Below are 20414 nucleotides of genomic sequence, written 5' to 3'. Positions count from 1 at the left end.
ACTTTTTGAATAGGTCTAGTAGTTGATCCTTTTGTTGAACTGATGCTTTTCTTGACTTGAATCAGCCTGAGCTGTGTTTGTTTGTTTGTGTTTGGACAGCGAGGGCCAGTCAGCAGCTATCCCAGTAGCCAGTATGGAGTTTGCAGCCATCTGCCTGAGGAACGCTATGCTGTTGCTGCCTGAACATCAGCAGCAGGACGCCAAGACAGAGAATGGCTCCAAGACCTCCAGTCAATCAGGAAGCACAGAAAGCGGCAGCGAGAACAGTGATGCATGCAGGTCTCACAACACACAACAAACACACACACACACACACACACACACACACAGAACAGACAGACTCACACACACAAAACAAACACACTTGTGTCTACACTCAGCTGTTGTTTTAAAGCAGGAATGGAGAATCAGGTTTCATAGTGACCAGCAGTGACTAATAACTAGCTGGCCCAGTAGATACTGTAAGACCTGAAAATGTATACTATATCCTGTGTATTGCAGAAGCAATAGAGGAAAGACTAACATCAGAAATCCCACTGTAATATGGTTGATTTCTACAAAGAGCCAGTAAAATATTACTGATCCTACGTTAAAGTAAATCAACCCTTGGGATTACTCAAGCTCAGTGAGCACACACCAGACACTGCGTTACATCTACCTGGTTTTCACTTTTCTGAGCAGACGACCTAACAGAGCTCTTGCGGAAAACCAGGGGAGGTGGAATTTACTTCTACATTAACTACATTAACAAAGATTGGTGTACAGATGTCACAGTGTTGAAGAAATCGTGCCGCCCTCACCTAGATACCATATTTACAAAATGTAAACCCTTTAATTCACCACAGCAGTTCTCATTTATTCTGGTTGGTGTTTACATCCCACCTCAGGCCTGTGCTAGTGAGGCTTTACGACACCTGGCTGACCAGATGGCTAATGGAGAGCAGAAACATCCCGACTCTCTGCTCATTGTTCTTGGGGACTTCAAAAGAGCAAACCTCAGCCACAAACTGCCAAAATACAGACAGAGCACAAGTGTCCCACAAGGGACAGTAATACACTGCACTGTCACACAGCATTAAAGGACACATATCGCTCTGTCCCCTGTGCAGCCTCAGGCCTCTCTGATCACTGTGTGGTCCATCTCCTTCCAACCTACAGGCAGAAATTGAAATCTGCTAAGCTTGTATTTAAGACTGTGAAAAGATGGACCAAAGCTGGAACCACAGGCCTGCTTTGACTGCAGTGGCGTGTTTTTGAGGCTGCTGCAACATCTGGATGAACTTACTGACGATGTGACATCTTACACAAGTTTTTGTGAGGACTTGTGTGTACCAACTAAAACTGTCTGCACATACAACAGTACACAGACACAGACTCCTATAGAACCAAGCCAGAAACACTCTAAGGAGATTGAAGTAGCAAAGAGTCATCAACTAGCTGATGACCTGAATGCACTTTGTTGTAGGTTTGATAGGCACATCAATACCATCAATATCACCAACCCTGCTTTGGACATTAAATAACCATTTACACCCCCTGCACCAGTCTCACCTCTCCCCTGTGTCACCCCACTACTACTCAGGATCTGTGAAAAGGATGTGTTTCACCTCTTCAAGAGACAGAAGATCAGGAAGGTGTCCGGCCTAGACTGCGTGCATGTGTTTTGCACAACTTATTGCTCCGTTTTGTTGTTTGTGTTTTTTGCCCTTGTTGAGCTGTATGTCCTTTTTTCCAGTGCAAGTACACTGGTAGCAATGCTTAAACCGGAGTCAAATTTTGTGTGTTTTGCAGTGGGAAAGGTCAGGAGGCTGATAAGTCCTTGTCTGCAGCTCCATCATCTCCTCTCCGTAAACAGGAGGTAGAAAACCTAAGGTAACGAGACCTCTCATCTCTTCTCATTTTCTCTTCTCTCGTTAGTTCAACTGACACATCCATCATTGTTTAGGAACATAAAATAACCTGTGGAACCCAGAGTTTGGTACAGTTATCAGTAGGGTGTACTTTGTAGAGCCAACTTTTGCAGCAATTACAACTGCAAGTCGCTTTGGGTAAGTTTCTATGAACTTGCCACATTTGCCACTGGGATTTTTGCCCAGTCCTCAAGGCAAAACTGCTCCAGCTCCTGTTGCATGACGTTATTCATTTTTTAAGGAAGACAGAGTTGATTTCTGCTTGCTACATTTGTTTTACTTTTCTGTTGAATCACACAAAAACATTAATGAACAAACATTTGTAAAATAACCACGCCCCCCAGCAGGTAATCAATTCATTGTAAACTGCTGCAGGATGCTGGAGAGGTGCGTTGGATTTGTGCACCTGAATAGCTGCAACACACTCCCGGCCGATGAGAGTTACTCCTGTCAACTCATCTGTAATAAAGTTCAAGAGGGTAAAGCAGTTGTACAGGTCTTCTCAGAGTAGGCAAGAGCGAACTTTTCCATCCCCTCCCCATGTAAACTTCTATGATGCGGCCAATTTTCCAAAGATACTTAGGCAGCTTATCCTTGCTGATTAACACAACATCTCCAGTCTTCAAGTCAGAAGGTCTCTTTACAGTAGATGAGAGATGTGTAGATCTCAGTTCCATAAGATATTCTTTTCGATACCAGAACATTTTCACAATCTGTTGTCTGTATCTCCACTGTTTTACCAACTGGGTTTTGTTCACATCAGGTTCACTGATGTTATGTTGACAGCTGGAGGGAGCGCTGTCCGACGCTGACCAATCAAAAAGTGGGAAGGTGATAGTAGGACAGGTTCTTCACTGCTTGTGTGGGTGAAAGTAATTGGACGAGAATTAACCACAGCTTCAACTTCTGTCAGAATGGTTTCAATTTCTTCATAATGCATAGATGCCTTACCAATCACTTCACGCAAGCAGGTTTTCACTGAGTATACCAGTCTCTCCCACATTCCACCCCTCCAAGCGGCTTTTTCCACAATGAATTTCCAGGATATTCGCTTTCCTGCAAAGAATTCCTGGATTTCTTTAGATGACAGAGAATTCCACAACACACTCAGTTCCACATTACCTCGTTTGAAAGTCTTTGCATTGTCTAAATATATAATTTTACAAAGTCCTCTTCGTGACACAAATCGTCGAAAAGCCAATAGGAATTTCTCTGTGGTCATATCAGACACTAATTCCAAATGGATAGCACGGGTTTCTGCACAGGTGAAAAGGTCAATATAAACTTTGTCTTGTGACTAGGGCTGGGCAATATGGTCTAAAATCTATATTGCGGTATAATTTTAAGCATATGCAGTAATGATATATATCCATCCATCCATCCATCCATCCATTTCCACCCGCTTATCCGGGGCCGGGTCGCTGGGGCAGCAGTCTAAGCAGGGACGCCCAAACTTCCCTCTCCCCGGACACTTCCTCCAGCTCATCCGGGGGGACCCCGAGGCATTCCCAGGCCAGCCGAGCGACATAGTCACTCCAGCGTGTCCTGGGTCTTCCCTGGGACCTCCTCCCGGTGGGGCATGCCTGGAACACCTCCCTAGGGAGGCGTCCAGGGGGCATCCGGTAGAGATGCCCGAGCCACCTCAGCTGACTCCTCTCGATGTGGAGGAGCAGCGACTCTACTCTGAGCTCCTCCCGGGTGACAGAGCTCCTCACCCTATCTCTAAGGGAGTGCCCCACCACCCTACGGAGGAAACTCATTTCAGCCGCTTGTATCCGGGACCTCGTTCTTTCGGTCATGACCCAAAGTTCATGACCATAGGTGAGGGTAGGAACGTAGATTGACCGGTAAATCGAGAGCTTCGCCTTTCGGCTCAGCTCCTTCTTCACCACGACGGACCGATACAGCGACCGCATTACTGCTGCCGCTGCACCGATCCGCCTGTCAATCTCACGCTCCCTTCTTCCCTCACTCGTGAACAAGATCCCATGATACTTAAACTCCTCCACTTGAGGCAGGATCTCTCCCCCAACCCGGAGGGAGCAAGCCACCTTTTTCCGATATATTCTTTTCTTCTGTCTATATATGTCAAAATAACTGTTTCTGAACATACTCACATACCAGATACATTGCAGCAGAATAAACACACTTCCAATAAGTATAGAATGCGAACATTTACTGTGCAAAACTTAATTAAAAAAAAATACAAAACCTTTCAGGTAATATTTAAGGTGTGTAACGGGTCTTTCTCCAAACAATGTAACACAAAATGCTCAAATAACATAAATAAAGATGAAGATATTTTAAATTAAAAAAAAAAAATACAAGTAAAATGTTAGTAAAACACAAAATTCTAAATTGTTTAAGATAAAGTGCAAAATGTAAAAAAACAAACATTACATTTCTTCCTGATAACTTATTTATATTGCACAAAAATAAAGCTGCAGATATTTGAACTAGTTGCATAGTGTTTTATGCTCCGGAGTTCCTTCTCCACTTGCTCGCGGACTGTCACAGTTAGAGCATTTCAGTTTGGCTAAAGTGCTTGCGGCTAGGTAACTCGTAACTTGGATCGAGCGTCTTAATCATATTCTGAAAGCCGCTTTTCTCCACTGTAAGAAACGACACCATGTCCTTACACAGGTACGCGGTAATGGCATTTATTCTATCAATCCACTGCCAATTCTGTTTGTCATACGGGGTGCCTTTAGAAAATGCTTGGAACATGTCAGTCTGCTGGTGTGAAGGGCCACCGTTTTTCTTTCCACTTGACTGACTGGGCGTTTGTGTAGGGCGCAGTTTTTAGTTTTCTTCGTAATCCAAAACGTGCTTCGCTTTGCGGTGATAAAACAAATTACTTGTATTCCCTCTCTGCGCTATTACTGTCGCCCGGCATATTTTGCAGATTATGTTTTTCTGCTCAACACCTGACTCATTAAACCCAAACCAGGTCCATATGTCCGACGTTGCACCGGTCTTCTTTATGAGCACCTCCTCCAGTGAAAGCTCCGTGCTTGCAGCGGCTGCCATACTTTCAACCAAAGCAGGCGCAGCTTGATGACATCATCAACATGCGCTGTCGCGGTAGGCCATTCGTCCAAATTCGAAGGCTCCTCCAAATGCAGCCGACAAATGCGTCCTCCTTTTCCCTGTATTCGGAGGATGCATCGCTACTACCCTTCGCGGCCTCCCATATCCCAAGATACTTTGCGCACCGATTTTTTTTTTTTTTTTTTTTTTTTTTTAAACAATGGTGACCTGTTGGTATGAGGAGCTCAGTTAACGTTAGCCTTATTAAAACCCTTCACTTACAAATGTTACAAGCTCGGATGTCAACTAATATCTCATTGTAACTGTGAAGATATTCACATCAGGTGAATTTGTTGTGAATTTGAATTTGTTCTCGTAAGTTGTATAATAGGCTACATTTCGCTCCTCTTACAAGCGATAGGAGCTGTACGGGCGCGTCTCTGCACCCCGTACGTGTGTTTTTCCCGGGTTGGGAGGGAAAAAGTTATGACGTCGTGACGCAATCAGGAAATGCTCCGAAGGCTAGACCGTCCCATTTACCGATAGTTGATGCGGTCGACGGAGGAGCCTCCGAAGCCGTGGCCTCCGGAGACCGCGTAGGCTATGTCCTCTGAAGGGACATAGCTCCCATCTCTGCTGTTGGCCAAATTTATATCGTTTCTACCGTATACCGTTTATACCGCCCACCCCTACTTGTGCCTAGTGATTGGAATTCCAGCGCTTTCTAGAGAGCCGGTTCTCACGGCTCGGCTCTCTTGAAAGAGCCGGCTCTTTCGACTCCCAAGTGGCTCCTCAGATTTTTTGTTGCTTAAATTAATTTATTACCAAAATAATGTAAAATTATGTGTAAAATTAATTACTTATGTACAAAACATGCTTCATACGTTTGTAAATTTTACTGCATTTCCTGCGCTCAGTTTTTTTCTCACTTTTCCAGCGTTTTGTCTCTGTCGCGGCTCTGTGTGTGTGTAACACCCACCCCTCCCCCTCCTGCTCAGTGCATACACACAGAAGCCACTACGCATCATGTAGTTGACCAATCACGTGCAGCTTGAACAGAAAAAAAGTCGAGAAAAAAACAAAACAAAAAAACCCCAAAGTGGCTCCCGCTCTGGCTCCCAGGCAGGAGCCAGTTCCGATCATTCACTTCAAAGAGCCGGCTCTAACAGCCGTTTCTTTCATGACCGACACATCACTACTTGTGACTTTCAGTATTAGGGTCCAGCAAAAACCACACCTGTGTTTTCAAAGGGAGGAGATTCTTCAACTCGAGACTCAGATAAAGGAGCTGAAATCTGCTGAGGTTTTGCCTTATGTTTAAGGCAGAGTAAACAAGCTTTTACAGTTCTTTTTGTCAGTTGCCTTCCTTTTAGTATCCAGAATCTCTCTCTCACTTGGTTAAGAGTGTCTTGCAGACCCGAATGCATTACTTGTTGGTGGCATTTTCTCACTATCAGAATTTATCAGCAGAGGGAAGAATGCAGGGATGCTTTTGTTTGAATTTCAAATTAGCCATCTGTAATCTGCCTCCAACTCTTAAAATCCCTTGATCATCCAAAAAAGGGTTGAGAGGGTGGATTTTAGACTGGATGGAAATTTCTTGGCTTGTGTTTATCCAAGAGATTTCATGAAAGAAACTTTTCCTCTGGGTTACCTGAATCCAATACAGCTCTGCATCAGAGATTTCCTCAGCTGTCAATGCTCGTGTACGTTTTGTTTTCTCTTTAAGATTGTAAATGAGTCTTTTAATCCAGGCAGTCACATGTAACACTCTGTTGAGGTCACTATAATTGATCTGCTCCAATAACTCCCTTTCTCTCTAATGGAAATCTGCAAAAATGCTTTGGTAATTTCAGCCATAAATGCCACTCTGTGTAGTCTGAATTTTAACAGTATACTGAGTAACTCAGGATTCAGGTTAGGGGCAGTCATTAAGCAGTCATTTAAAGATAGACAGTCCGAAACATGGGAGGATGCGTCAAAGACTAAACGAAGTTTAGTGGTTAAACATTCCTCATTAATGAATGAGTGGAAGATAATAGACAGGATTGTCAGAAACAGTGTTTTCCACACGTTCTACTATGCCTTGGCTGACATAATCTTGAATTACCTCTCGATATTTATCAAAAAGTGGCACACGATTTTGTAACTTCTCTATAAGCTGATCAAAGCGTCTTTTAGCTACATCATAATTGGAAGACACACACAAGGAACATGTATTTCTACACCTTGGCCATTTCTTATGTTACTCAATGTTAGCTTGACTTTATTGCAAGTTACCTGCTTTGGTTTACTCAAGCCAAACGTGTGTAGTCTCAGAGTCTTTTCACCTATTTTAGAGAGGTTAAGTGCACGAGAGATATTTTGACGCACAAAGCTGCGCTGACTCCCTCCATCTAATAGACAGCGGGTGAGTTGTCTTTTCTCTGGAGTCTCAGTCCACACCGTTGCAGTTTGGAGTAAGACTGTCTCTTGCTTTGATTCACTGGGTGAAACAGAAATCTCTGTATCTGATGTCTCAATTTTGTTTGTCAATCCATTTCCATCATAGGAACAAAGAGCTTTGTGGTGAAGTCTGTTAAAGTTTTCACAAGAAATGCCTTTTGTTCGACAGTCCTTGGCGACATGTTGAGTTCCAAAACACAGAAAGCATCTTCCGTGTTTTTTTTCAACTTTTCTCTTTTTTCAGACATTTCATCGCACCGCTTGGACATATGATCATATTTCTCACAAAAGACACACTTGTCTGTCTTAATCTGAAGAGCAGAAGCTGTCATCATATTTGGTCGTTTTGTGCGCATTTCCCATGCACCGAGTCTTTTTGTCTCGTTCCATACCGGTGCGCTCTTTTGCGCTCTGGGTCAAGTTAGACGTGCACTCTTGGCTGTCTACTTCTTTCTGAATGAAATTCATCAGTTCCTCAACTTTCCAGACATCATCTTCATCCTTTTGTTGGCTAAACTCCAAAGTCATCTCCTCCTGTATAAGTTTCATCAAAATGGGGCACAGTAAACTGCCACATATGTCAGAAACAATTCCCATAGAGGCCAAGCTACGGATCTGTATTTCACAGTTATCATATAAATATTGGAGGACTGGAATTTTTAACAGGATTAAGATTAAGAAGCTTGGTCATATGGGCATTAATAACAAGATCCGTTCGGACAAACCTGTTATGTAACAGTTGGATGGCATTTCTGCGACCACATTTGCAGCCGCCCCATGAGATATGACCTCAAGTAACTGAACTTGTCCATTTTTGTTAGGTTGGGATTTTGATGCACAGCTGTCTCAAACTGTCCCCAAGAATACTGCCAGTCGCTGATATCTCCTGTATATTTATCAATGACAAGTTTAGGCAATCTCACATTATGGCGCACAGCGTTTGATTCACAAGATGTCACAGAGGCTGTATCCCCCTGCACTCTCCTGAGCGCTGTTCTTATTTTAGTTTTTCTTTTTATTATGTGTTTCTTATATTCCATGACTCTAGTCACTTCATCATCCAAGTCATCCGTCTTTGTTTGTTCCTCGATTTCTATCAATTTTAGCCAAACATTCTTCTTTTAACATCAGCTGTTCCATAAGCTACTCAAGCAAATCATTATCCGCTGCTTCTTTACTAAGTTCATCATCCACTTTCCTTAGTATCTTGGTTGTAGAAGCATGGATTGAAGCTCTTTTCTTTCTTAGACAGTCAGCCATTCTTACCGGTCTTCGTTCTTGTCATACATCTGATAAGACCTTTCATCTCTTCATTTCCTCTTTCCCGGGTTTCGGCACTAAATGATGCATGATGTTATTCATTTTTTAGGAAGACAGAGTTGAGTTCTGGTTGCTACATTTGTTTTACTTTTCTGTTGAATCACACACATACACAAAAAAAACCCATCAGTGAACAAACAATTGTAAGATAACCATGCCCCCCAGCAGGTAATCAAGTCATTGTAAACTGCTGTGGGATGCTGGAGAGGTGTGTTGGATTTGTGCACCTGAATAGCTGCAACAGCTCCTTCATGTTGGATGGTTTTTGCTTGTGAACAGCAATCTTCAAGTCTGACTACAGATTCTCAATTGGATTGAGGTCTGGACTTTGTCTAGGCCATTCCAACACATTCAAATGTTTCCCCTTAAACCACTCAAGTGTTGCTTTAGCAGTACGCTTTGGGTCATTGTCCTGCTGGAATGTGAACCTCTGTCCTAGTTTCAAATCACAGGCAGACTGAAACAGGTTTTGCTCAAGAATATACCTGTATTTATCCCTGTGTTTCTGACCACTGAAATGGGAACTTGGGACTTGCTAAGGTAGTAAGCGAAGCAACAACATCAGAAAAGTTTTTACAGAATTCCCGGTAGTACCCGGCCATCCGCAATAAACGGCGAAGCTCGTGATGCATCTGGGGAGCCGGAAAATCAACAATGGCCCTTACCTTGGCCATAACTGGGCAAACTTGGCCTTGACCTTCTTTCTTACCCAAGTAGGTGACGACAGCCTTACCAAACAAGGTTGAGTGTCAGAGAGGTAGCATGCAAATGTTCAAAAATCTCATGGAGTGTTTTCATATCTTCAGTCCATGTTGATGAACAGGCTACTATGTCATCGAGGTAGACTTCACAACTTCTGACCTCACACAGAACAGTATTCAGCAACCACTGGAAAGTGGCTGGTGCGATTTGCAACCCAAATGGCATGACTGTCTACTACAACAAATGATCGGGAGTGACAAAGGTGCTGATTTCGGTTGCACGTTAAGTCATTGGGACCTGCCAATAGCCCTGAAGGAGCCCACATGATCGACACAGTCATCCATTAGGGGTAGCGGGAATGAGTCTGGCTTGGTAACGGCATTAACCTTGCGGTAATCATTACAGAAACGCGGGGTCTGATCAGATTTTGGCACGAGAAGCGAAGGGGAGCTCCAAGAGCTACAGCTCAGGACGGCGATACCGTGGTCAAGGAAATACTTAACCTCCTGCTTCATCACGGTGCGTTTCGCCGAAAGAACACAATACGCATGCTGTTTAATGGGTTTGTGATTTCCCACGTCAATGTCATTTTCCAGTACATTAGTTTGAGAGGGAATATCACCGAACAGAATCGAATGTTCTCCAATGAGAACACGAATGTCAGACCGGGCGGAATCAGAAAGATGCTCTAGATACACATCCAAATTTGAATAAATCACGTTTTCACAATGGCACGGGATTTCAAAGTGCGCAAGGAACAGCCTCAGGGTAACGTGTAGTGACACACATTACTGAGAGGATGTACTGATTACCAGACTTTGTTTTAGGAAGAGGACCAATACAGTCCATAATAACATGCTCGAATGGTTCACCGACAACAGGGATTGGCTTCAGCGGAGCAGAGGGAATCACCTGATTCGGTTTACCGGAGACTTGACAAGTGTCACACAAACGACAGAATTTCACAACATCAAATTTAAGTCCAGGCAAGAAGAATAAACGGAGGACACAATTATATGTTTTCTTAGTTCCTAAGTGGCCGGACATGCAATGGTCATGAGCTAAACTCAGCACTTGAGAACGGAACGGTTGTGGGACTATAATTTGGCACACAGACTCGTGTGTAAAACCAGAGCCAGGAGACCAGTGGCACATTAGGACCCCTTCATCAAGGCGGTAGGACACAGACTCTTCACCCTTGGGTTTTTCTATCAGAGAAAAACAATGAGACAAGCTAATGACGGATCTCTTAGCTGCAATCAGTTGTTCTTTGTTTACTGAGTAAGTAAGTAAGGTTCTCTCAAAAGCTCAAAAGAGACAGATGTGTTTTCTTTTCATTCTGACTAGGTGCTTGTTGGATCAGGGGAACCCATGAAAGAGTCACTAAGGTCTACCAAGTCACCAAGTTTCCGTGCCTGAGCATGAGTGATGGCACACACAAGGAATAGGGGCAATGCATCTGGCCCAGCCAGGTCAGAAACACACACATCCGCGCACAGTTTTTCAATTACCTCGGGCAGAGGGTAAACTTTTCCACCAGCCAAATCATTCCCGAGGATCAAATCAACCCCAGTTATCGGTAGCTGTGGCCTTACGACAGTTTTGAATTTGCCTGACACCAGATTTGAAGTCAAATGTACAAAATGCAAAGGTGCACGCACAACACACATTTTTACACCCCACGCCAAAATCTGCGTCAATTTGTTTTTTTCGGTTCTGCCAGTGTGCTTTGCGTGGAGGATGTTTTGGTTTGGATTAAACCGATTGGTGATGGAGTTTTGGCACTTTTGGTTTGCTCTTTTCGTTTCAAAACTGGACAAGAGCCGATCAGATGTCCCTGCTCGTGGCAGTAAAAACACTCGTGGGTGTCCGTAGCTGCCAAGACAGCAACAGTGTTGCGGCAATTGCTTTTGGGGGATCTAATTTTTCGGTCAGCGCGACCGGATCACGACGAACAATTGGAGAGAAAACATTTTTGTGTGTCAGAGCGAATTCATCTGCTAACACAGCGGCGTCAGCAAGACATGTAGTTTTCTGTTCATTCAAGTAAATCACAATTTTCTCAGGAAGCACATTCTTAAATTCCTCCGTCAACATGAGCTCGCGCAAGTTATCAAAAGTTTGAACTTTACTGGCCTGACACCATTTGTCAAACAAAACCTTTTTCTCCCTCGCGTATGCTACATAAGTTTGGGTGGCAGTTTTGTCACATTTTCTAAACATTTGCCTACACGCTTCTGGCACTAACTCATAAGCACGAAGGACTGTGGCGTTAACAATGTCATAATTTAGACCGTCTTCAATTGGTGGCAGGTGCTCACTTCCTGAGCTTTACCCACCAGTTTACATTGTAGCAAAAGAGGCCAAACAATTTTAAGCCAGTTTAAAGTAGCAGCAATGCATTCAAAGACATTGAAATAAGAATCCACTTCAGACTCTCTCAAAGGTGGGACTAGTGCGATATGCCGACTAACATCAAAGAGTTAAGAGTTAATCAGCTCTTCTGCCGTCATGGCAATTTGAACTGGGAGGGTATGGATTGGGGTAGGAATATACCAGATACTGCACTGAGCTCAGCTCCCTCTGCAGGGGCTGGCTCAACAAACAAACCCCTTTCACTCAGCTTTTTATGCAGAAACTCTTTCAGCTCCTGCTTCTTAATGTTTAGTGGCACAACCACATCAAAAGCACTGGCTATCAGAATCAAATCACTTTTATTACACTTATCAAATTTAGCAATGGTAGGATTGCTAACAGATTCCTCCAATTTAAACTCCATATTTGCCACACCCAAAAAGAAAAAACTGCCAACCAACAAGCAGAGACCAAGAGGAAGAAAACAGTCAAACTTACAAACGAAGAGAAAATCCCGGACGAGCCCCCAAATCATGTTATCCCCTGGTCTAGGGGAACCCGTGACATAACAGATAAAGTGAGTGTAGGCCGCTGGTGTTCAAATAGGCCGGGGATCCGCCCCCTGATCAACTGCGCTGCAGCAGTCATCATCATGCGCCACCTGTTCTCAATTCACACTGAAGAGAGAGAGAAACACACATACACCAGGAGAGGAAACACTGCAGCAAAGAATAACACATACACAATTCATAAATGACCCACAGGGTCATAACAAGCACCATCCATCCTTCCCTCAACTCGGACCAGTTTCCCAATCCCTGCTGCTGAAAAGCATCCCCACAGCATGATGCTGCCACCACCATGTTTCACTGTGGTGTTCTTGGGGTGATGGGATGTGTTGGGTTTGCAACAGACCTAGCGTTTTCCTGGTGGCCGAAAAGTTAAATTTTAGTCTCATCTGACCAGAGCACCTTCCTCCATACATTTGGGTAGTCGCCCACATGCCTTTTGGCAAACTCAACACGTGCCTCCTTATTTTTAACACTCAATAATTGCTTTTTTCTGGTCACTCTTCCATGAAGCCCAGCTCTATGGAGTGTACAGCTTATTGTGGTCATATGGACAGATACTCCACTCTCTGCTGTGGAACTCTGCAACTCCTTCAGGGTTACCTTTGGTCTCTGTGCTGCCTCTCTGATTAATGTCCTCCTTGCCCGGTCTGTGAGTTTTAGTGGGTGGCCCTCTCTTGGCAGGTTTGTTGTGGTACCATGTTCTTTCCATTTGAAGATGATTAGATTAGATTAAACTTAATTGTCATCGTTAAAGTGCAACACAGAGACAGCGAAATGCAGTTTAGCATCTAACCAGAAGTGCAAATAGTAAAAAATCCAAAAAATATATATAGTGCAAGTGGCATGAAGTATAAACACTATGAGGTAGGTGCAGGTAGTGCAAGTGATTTCTATTAAACCATAAAAACATGTGCAACATGATATGTAAACAAGTGTCATGTGCAACATGGTATGTTAACAGGTGACATGTGCAACAGGTAGTGAGTGGCAGTGCAGTAAAAGTAAAATGTATAAGTGAACAGATGAGGTATATATAAAATATAAAGTGATATGTGCAGTATGGCATGGGCTGAGTTCAAATGTTCATCTTGTTGTAGTCTGTTGGGGTGGAAGAGGGGGGGTGACAGTGTCTATGGGAGGGTGGTAGGGGGATTGGAGTGGGAGCCATGAGGTGGTAAGAGAGTGTGTCAGTGTCAATTAATGGGAGGGTGGTGGGGGTTGTAGGGGGGGTATGAGGTGGTAGAGGGAGTGTCAGTGTCAATAGGAGGGTGGTAGACAGAGTTCAGCAGGGTGACAGCTCTGGGGAAGAAGCTATTCCTGTGCCTGCTGGTGCGGGAATGGAGGCTCCTGAACCACCTACCAGATGGGAGGGGGGCAAACAGTCCATGGTTGGCATGGGAGCTGTCATTGCTGATGCTGCGTGCCCTTCTTAGGCACTGCTTACGCTGGAGGTCCTCGATCGCAGTTAGCTGGGCACCGGTGATGTACTGGGTGGTTTTCACCACCCATTGCAGGGCCTTCTGCTCAGAGACTGTGCAGCTGCCGTACCACACTGAGCTGCAGTTGGTCAGGATGCACTCAATGGTGCAGCAGTAGAAGTTGACCAGGATCTGACGAGCCAGGTGTGCTTGTCTAACCTGACACACTGGGGTCTGTTGGTCAGGAAGTCTAGGGTCCTGTTGCAGAGGAAGGTGCTGCCGAGGTCACAAAAGTTTGTCACAAAGTTTGTTGACTGTGTTGAATGCTGAGCTAAAGTCGATGGACAGCATCCTTGTGTAGGTGTTACTGTTGTCCAGGTGCGTCACGGTGGAGTGCAGTGCTGTGGAGATAGCATACTTCATCGACGTGTTTGGACGGTAGGTAAACCGGTGGGGGTCCAGTGTGGGGGGAAGACAGCATTTGAAGTGGACCAAGACCAGTCTCTCAAAGCACTTGGTGATGATGGGGGTGAGTGCAATGGGACGGAAGTCATTTAGACACACTGCAGCTTACTGCTTCGGTAATGGCACGATGGTGGTGGTCTTGAGGCACATGGGGACTGCTGTCTCGGCCAGTAACAGAAGATGTCAGTAAAGATGCCAGCCAGCTGTTCTGCACAGGCCTTGAGCACGTGGCTGGGTATGCCATCAGGGCCAGCAGCCGGACGGACGTTCACCCTGCTGAGTGCAGAATGCATGCCATAGGTGGAAAGCGTGAGGGACTGTTCATCTGGGTGGGGAGCACTTTTGATGGCTGGTTGTTTGTTGTCCCTGTCGAAGCGCGCATAGAAGTTGTTGAGCTCGTCAGGGAGGGAGGTATTGCTGGTTGGTGGGGCTGTCATTTTTGGCTGATAGTCTGTGATGGCCTGGATGCCTTGCCACATGCAGCTGGGGTTGGAGTTGTTGTGGAAGTGCTCCTTAATCCATAGCTTGTAAGCATGTTTAGCTTCCCTGATGCCCCTCTCCAGGTTAGCTCTGAATGAGCTGTAGGCCGCTGTGTCACCAGATCTGAAGACAGCGTCGCGTTCTTTTAGTAGGAGGCGGACCTTACTATTCATTCATCCAAGGGTTCTGGTTGGGGAAAGTTCTTATCTGTTTGTGGGTGGTGACGTTGTCAACACGTGTTAATGTAATCCAGAACGGAGGAGGCATATGAGCCCAAGTCAATGGATCCTGAGTCCAGTGTGGCCCGGGTGGCGAACAAACTCCAGTCTGTGTGTTGGACCTGGTGCTGGAGTGTGGCGTCTGCTCCCTCTGGCCATACTTTAGCAGTCCTCACTGACGGCTTCACACGTTTGATGAGTGGTGTGTACTTGGGGAGTAAGAACAATGAGATGTGATCAGATTGTCCCATGTGGGGGAGTGGGGTGGCTATGTAAACCTCAGGAATGTTTGTATAGACGTGGTCCAGGGTTTTGTCTCCTCTGGTGGAGCAGGAGACATTCTGGTGAAATTTGGGGAGAACAGTCCTCAGATTGGAGTGGTTGAAGTCTCCAGCAACAATAAAGGCTCCATCAGGGTGTGCAGTTTGTTGTTTTCCACGTGAGGATGTAGTAAACAGTCCTGCTTCTCAAATCACATTACTGTGCAAGGAAACTGCATTTCTACACTGCCCGCCCCAAATGTAATAGCAGAAACACCAAAGCCTTTTTCTCATATGGACTCAGAGTTGGCCTTTCACCCTTGTAGCACTTTTGTCTGTGTCTGGCGCATTCTCACTTACTTGAAATACTCCATTTGGTTTATACGAGTGATGGTGCCTGGATAGAGTATGCAGGAGGAGGACTCATCCCTATTCATGATTATATTTGCATTTATTTCAAAGCTACATATTGGAACTTATTGGCAATGTCAGTGAAAGAGTGAAAAGCAGTATACAGGCAAGTATAAAAGAGTACCAGGCAGTTACACTGAATTTGAATATGTAAGTGACAGATGTTAGGGCATAAAACCAATGATCTTTTAATCTTTACAAATCAAAACTCGATTGTCCAACAATGACATAGCCATCGGTACTGTAAAATATGTCTAAATCAAATTGTGATCTTAAAATTGAAAATCAAATTGAAGCATGGATTTGGAGAATCATGACACCCCTAGTAATCAGTGTTGTCGAATGTTTGGTGTATAGGTGCTCCATCCTGGCTTGTAGTGCCTATGTGGCGCTAGCACTGGGAGACAACCTGATGGCTCTGAACCATGCTGAAAAACTGCTCCATCAAACCAAGGTGTCTGGATCCCTCAAGTAAGTGCTGGGTCTGTTTCTCCAACCCTGCTGTAGGGCTGAATGATACGCTGAATCATATTGCCATTCATGTGACAAATAATGCGATTGCAATATGAATCATGATTCATATTTTGTAATTTCCATCCTATGTAATGTCATTCATAATGATATGTTGTGACACATTTTACCTTCATCAAAAAATTGCAGCACCCACGTTTTGGATCTTGCACTTGGCCACATTGTGATTTCAATTATATTTCGATTATTAGTTCACCGCTACCCAGCAGTTGGTTACCCAGTCTGTTTTTCTTCTGCAGCCACAAAAAAACACACTGATCAGGGCTGATCAGCAGTGCCCTCTTCTACTTTGGATCACTCAGCTGTCTGATATGTTTTCCTTCTCCTCTGCTGTGTGCTCAGGTTCCTGGGTCACCTCTACGCTGCTGAAGCCCTCATCTCATTGGACAAGATCTCTGATGCTATTGCTCATCTCAACCCAGACAATGTCAATGATGTGTCAATGGGAGTACTGACAAGTGATCAAGACCAAGGTCTGTGAGTTTTACACATTACTCTACTACAGATACTATTTAATCATATTTACTAAGTGCTTGGTTTGTTTTTCTCAGCAGGGTCTGACAAAGGAGATGAACCTGTCGAGTCTTGTGAGTCTACCTCGTTTAAACCATAGTGCATGATTTTTCTTGAAACAGTTCAAAACCTCACCTATAAGATACTTACACAGTAATAGTGGACATGAAAATTGCATAATGCACTTGAGACAAAATAGGACAAAAAGTGCAGTATTAAGAATGAAATGATGTACAATACAGTTTCATAAATAATATGAGAGCAGCATACAAATACGAAAGAGTAAGTAAGTATTGAGGCTATTACTATAACAGTTCCCTTTGTGTGTATGTTTGCAGCAGGGAAGCAGACTCCCATGTGTTACCCCAGCAGTGTGACGTCAGCTCGGGCCATGATGCTCTTCAACCTGGGCAGCGCCTACTGTTTGAGGAGCGAGTACGACAAGGCCCGCAAGTGCCTGCATCAGGTAACCGTGATAATAGCTATGTGACCTAAACAGGTCTTGAAAATGTCATGTTGTGTTCAGACCAGACATAGAAACGAGTCAGAAATGCAGCCCATCTATGCTGCAGGGGCCAGTGCACACTGTGTTGTTTAAGCAGTGTAGGGATTTCTGGCACAACCTCAAATACTTCCAAGGTGCATGGACAAGGGAAAAGTCTGAAGCGGTCAGAATTCCAGTGACATTTGTAATAGCCCCCTTACTGGAGAGGACGTACACATCGCCTGGAAGTTGAATTCTCAGAGTTAAAGAGCACACATCCAGCTCAGCAGTTGACTTGTTACTTAACACTGGTTACTAATACAGAAGAGACACTAACAAGGCAGGGTGATGAATACAAGACACATTTACTGTGTTTAAAAGCTTCAGCTGAGGTCAAGATGTTTATTTGGTATGGTAGATGTTCACACTGGTATCCAGTAAGGGGCAACTTCTGTGAAGGATGCTCTTTTGTATCCCCACTCATGGCGCCTCAGAAATCCCTCCTTGCTCCTCGATGATCAGAGCAGAAATAAAAACTTCAAGGTGGCCTTCAAGATGTTGAACCAGAATGCCTTCCAGTTCAAGCAATTCTCAAGGAGAGAGGTGATATCAAATAAGAGACTTGAGACGTATCCATGGTCAGCAGTTGTAGCTGCAGCAGTGGCTGTGACACACAACTCATAGACACAACTTATGGTACTTAAGCTGCTTCTTCTCAAGGTAATATCTCAGTCCAATTTGAGCTCATAGACAGGATTCATATATTTTTAGGTTGAGTATGACTGGCATTTTCCAAGGATATCCACTGTGTATGCTATTTGCTCATTCTGCAAATTACCTCACAATCTTCAAGATGGAGAGGAAAATGATATTTGATGATGTTGAAGTCCCTGAACCTGAACTGTTGTTACATTTGCTCCTACAAAGGTCTTTAAAAGTATTCAAGTGTCTGATTTGTGAAGGCACCAAGTTGTACTCAAATCCATGAAAAACAAAACTTCTCTTCAGTAGATAGTTGTAGTAATTTTAGAGTTCTTCCAGTTATGAATTTTATTGTCTTCATCAGGCTGCATCTATGGTGAACACCAAAGAGATTCCACCTGAAGCCATCCTGCTGGGAGTCTACTTGGAGCTACAGAATGGTCAGCTTTCCATCAGATACTCACTGACACACAGTCTACATAGCCCCTTTTAGCCAATTTTAAGTCGCTCAGGAGCTCTTTCTCATGTAAATTCCACTTTGTGGTGTGGGGCAAAAGATATATATTAAAAAAAGAACTTGTACAACCACAACAATCACCAGACCAACAGTCTCCCTGTTGTACCACCAACATGAAAGAATGTTGCTGCCTTTAGAGCATTGCGGTCTACAGACATGGTGTCTAAATGCATACATTTTAGAGATTAGACTCTTCCATGATGACAACATTGGAGGACAACACATAATCCTTGAATGTCTTGGCTATATAATGCCACAAATAATGGCTGTCAGTGTAAAAATTGTAAAAAAAAAAAAAAAAAAAAAAAACACAAATTGTATCTGCATATGCTTCGATGTGACTGAGTCTGAACTATAAAGTTCTTGAACAGCATTTTGCATGAGGTCAACAAAGTGATACATCTGAGATTTTAGCTTGTTTTGTTTAATGAAGAAACCCTGTTTTGTAGATCAGCAAAGAGAAGTATAATTTTGATATCAGTACTGAAACTTGGGTACCATAATGACATTGCTACTACAGATTTCAAACTGCTCTGGGTTATTGGCTCTCCAAACACTGAAAGCAGTCTCATCTTTGCCTGGTCTTACTTGAATTGGTGTCTCAATAAGTGAAGCTGATATGAATAATGTGGTTTGTTACCTGATGTTCCTTTGTGTAGCATGGAAGTGAGGGGTTAAAATCAGGAGATAATCCCCTGGATCTGTGTCAAATGTCCTCAGGAAACACCCAGTTGGCCCTGCAGATCATCAAACGAAACCAACTACTGCCCATGACAGTCCAGAGGATCTCCCCAGACTCCCGCAAGAAACCCGTCCAGCCTTTCCAGTCTATCCAGTCCATCCAGCTGCCCTCATCCTTCACACAAGTTCAGCGAAAATGAACTTCCACTGCCCCACCCCACACGCACACACAGAAGGCAGACTCCACGCTCACCACACACCCCTGAGGAACCTTGCTATTTATAAGCTGCTTCCCCTCAGCATCAGGGACTGCTGACTGATGAGGAGAGAAGAGCTTCAGCTACAGCGGTGACTTTTTATTTCTATTTGACTGAGGAATCTGTGTATTGTCTCAACAGTGAAAATAAATTTTATTTACTGTACTATATGTGTTACTCTTGAATATCTACAGTATTTTTTTATGTCACAATGACAGCGATTGTCATTGCCCAGTCTGTGTAGTATGTGCGTGAGTGGTTTGGGATTGGGTAGGATCATCCATCGGTCAGGCTTTAGAATCTGTGCTACTCAGATCAGGCGGGTACTCACGGGGTAATTTTTATAATAGTCATCAGAAAATATACTTTATCTGAATGTATGGGAAGAAAGTACTGAGTCTCTTTTGTAAAAACTATTTATATAGCACCTTTCAAAGCAAAGTTAGAGTGCTTTACAATAAAAATGTAAAATGAAAGTAGCTAAAATGTAAAACAACCGCTAAAACAAATACCACCAGTTACAAAAAAGACAAAACTGAGTTTCAAGGCATTTAAAAGAGGATACAGAGATTGCCTGCCTGAGCTCTCGACACGGAGTTACACAGTTTAAGGGACCCGGACAGCACGGGGCCTGTTGCCCTTGGTGATGTCAAGATTTCAGAACCATTAGGGAGGCACTGCCAGAGGATCTTAAGAATTGATCAGGCTTAAAAGGAGTTATTAGATCACAGTAGAAGGAAATGCCTGACCATTCAGTACTTCAAAAACAAGCAGTAAAATCTTAAAACTTGTGCTAAAACACACAGATAACTAGCGAAGGGCAGCAAGGATTGGTGTGATGTGGGCATTTCTCTTAGAATGTGTGAAAAGCCAAGCAGCAGAATTTTGTATAAGTTCTCATCTTTGGATGTTTGACCTGCTGATACCAGAATATAGTGTGTCAGGTCAGGGGGAAATAAAAACATGGGTGACCTCTAGATCTGCAAATGAAAGGAACGACCTGATCGTGGTTAAATATCTCAAACAGACAAAGCAACACTGCAAACAACTGTGAAAGGTTTATTGAAAAGTCAGGAAAGATACATAATATAATTTTTCAAACACGTTGTCACAGAGGAATCATTCAGCTGTTTAAAATCATTT

At 43.8% G+C, this 20414-nt stretch overlaps 1 protein-coding gene across 4 annotated transcripts in view; it reads left to right on the top strand.

Annotated features, from left to right (window-relative positions):
- cnot10 (CCR4-NOT transcription complex, subunit 10) overlaps positions 1-19436 on the top strand; it is a 32145-nt gene extending 12709 nt beyond the window's left edge. For 2 of the 4 annotated variants that reach the window (XM_076737441.1, XM_076737443.1), the window contains exons 12-19: positions 100-279; positions 1792-1872; positions 15944-16057; positions 16460-16590; positions 16672-16704; positions 16969-17096; positions 18181-18256; positions 19054-19436. In XM_076737441.1, the coding sequence (XP_076593556.1) occupies positions 100-279; positions 1792-1872; positions 15944-16057; positions 16460-16590; positions 16672-16704; positions 16969-17096; positions 18181-18256; positions 19054-19214 (904 nt within the window). In that variant the 3' untranslated portion in view covers positions 19215-19436. Of the gene's footprint in view, positions 1-99; positions 280-1791; positions 1873-15943; positions 16058-16459; positions 16591-16668; positions 16705-16968; positions 17097-18180; positions 18257-19053 lie in introns of all 4 variants that reach the window. The other 2 variants (XM_076737440.1, XM_076737442.1) reach the window with 1 other exon arrangement.
- Positions 19437-20414: the final 978 nt, after the last annotated feature.

This window comes from Chaetodon auriga, chromosome 8, assembly GCF_051107435.1.
Source record: "Chaetodon auriga isolate fChaAug3 chromosome 8, fChaAug3.hap1, whole genome shotgun sequence".
In the NCBI taxonomy this organism is placed as follows: Eukaryota; Metazoa; Chordata; class Actinopteri; order Chaetodontiformes; family Chaetodontidae; genus Chaetodon; species Chaetodon auriga.
The sequence above is the reverse complement of the archived record's forward strand: the minus strand, read 5'-3'. Positions and strand labels throughout refer to the sequence as shown.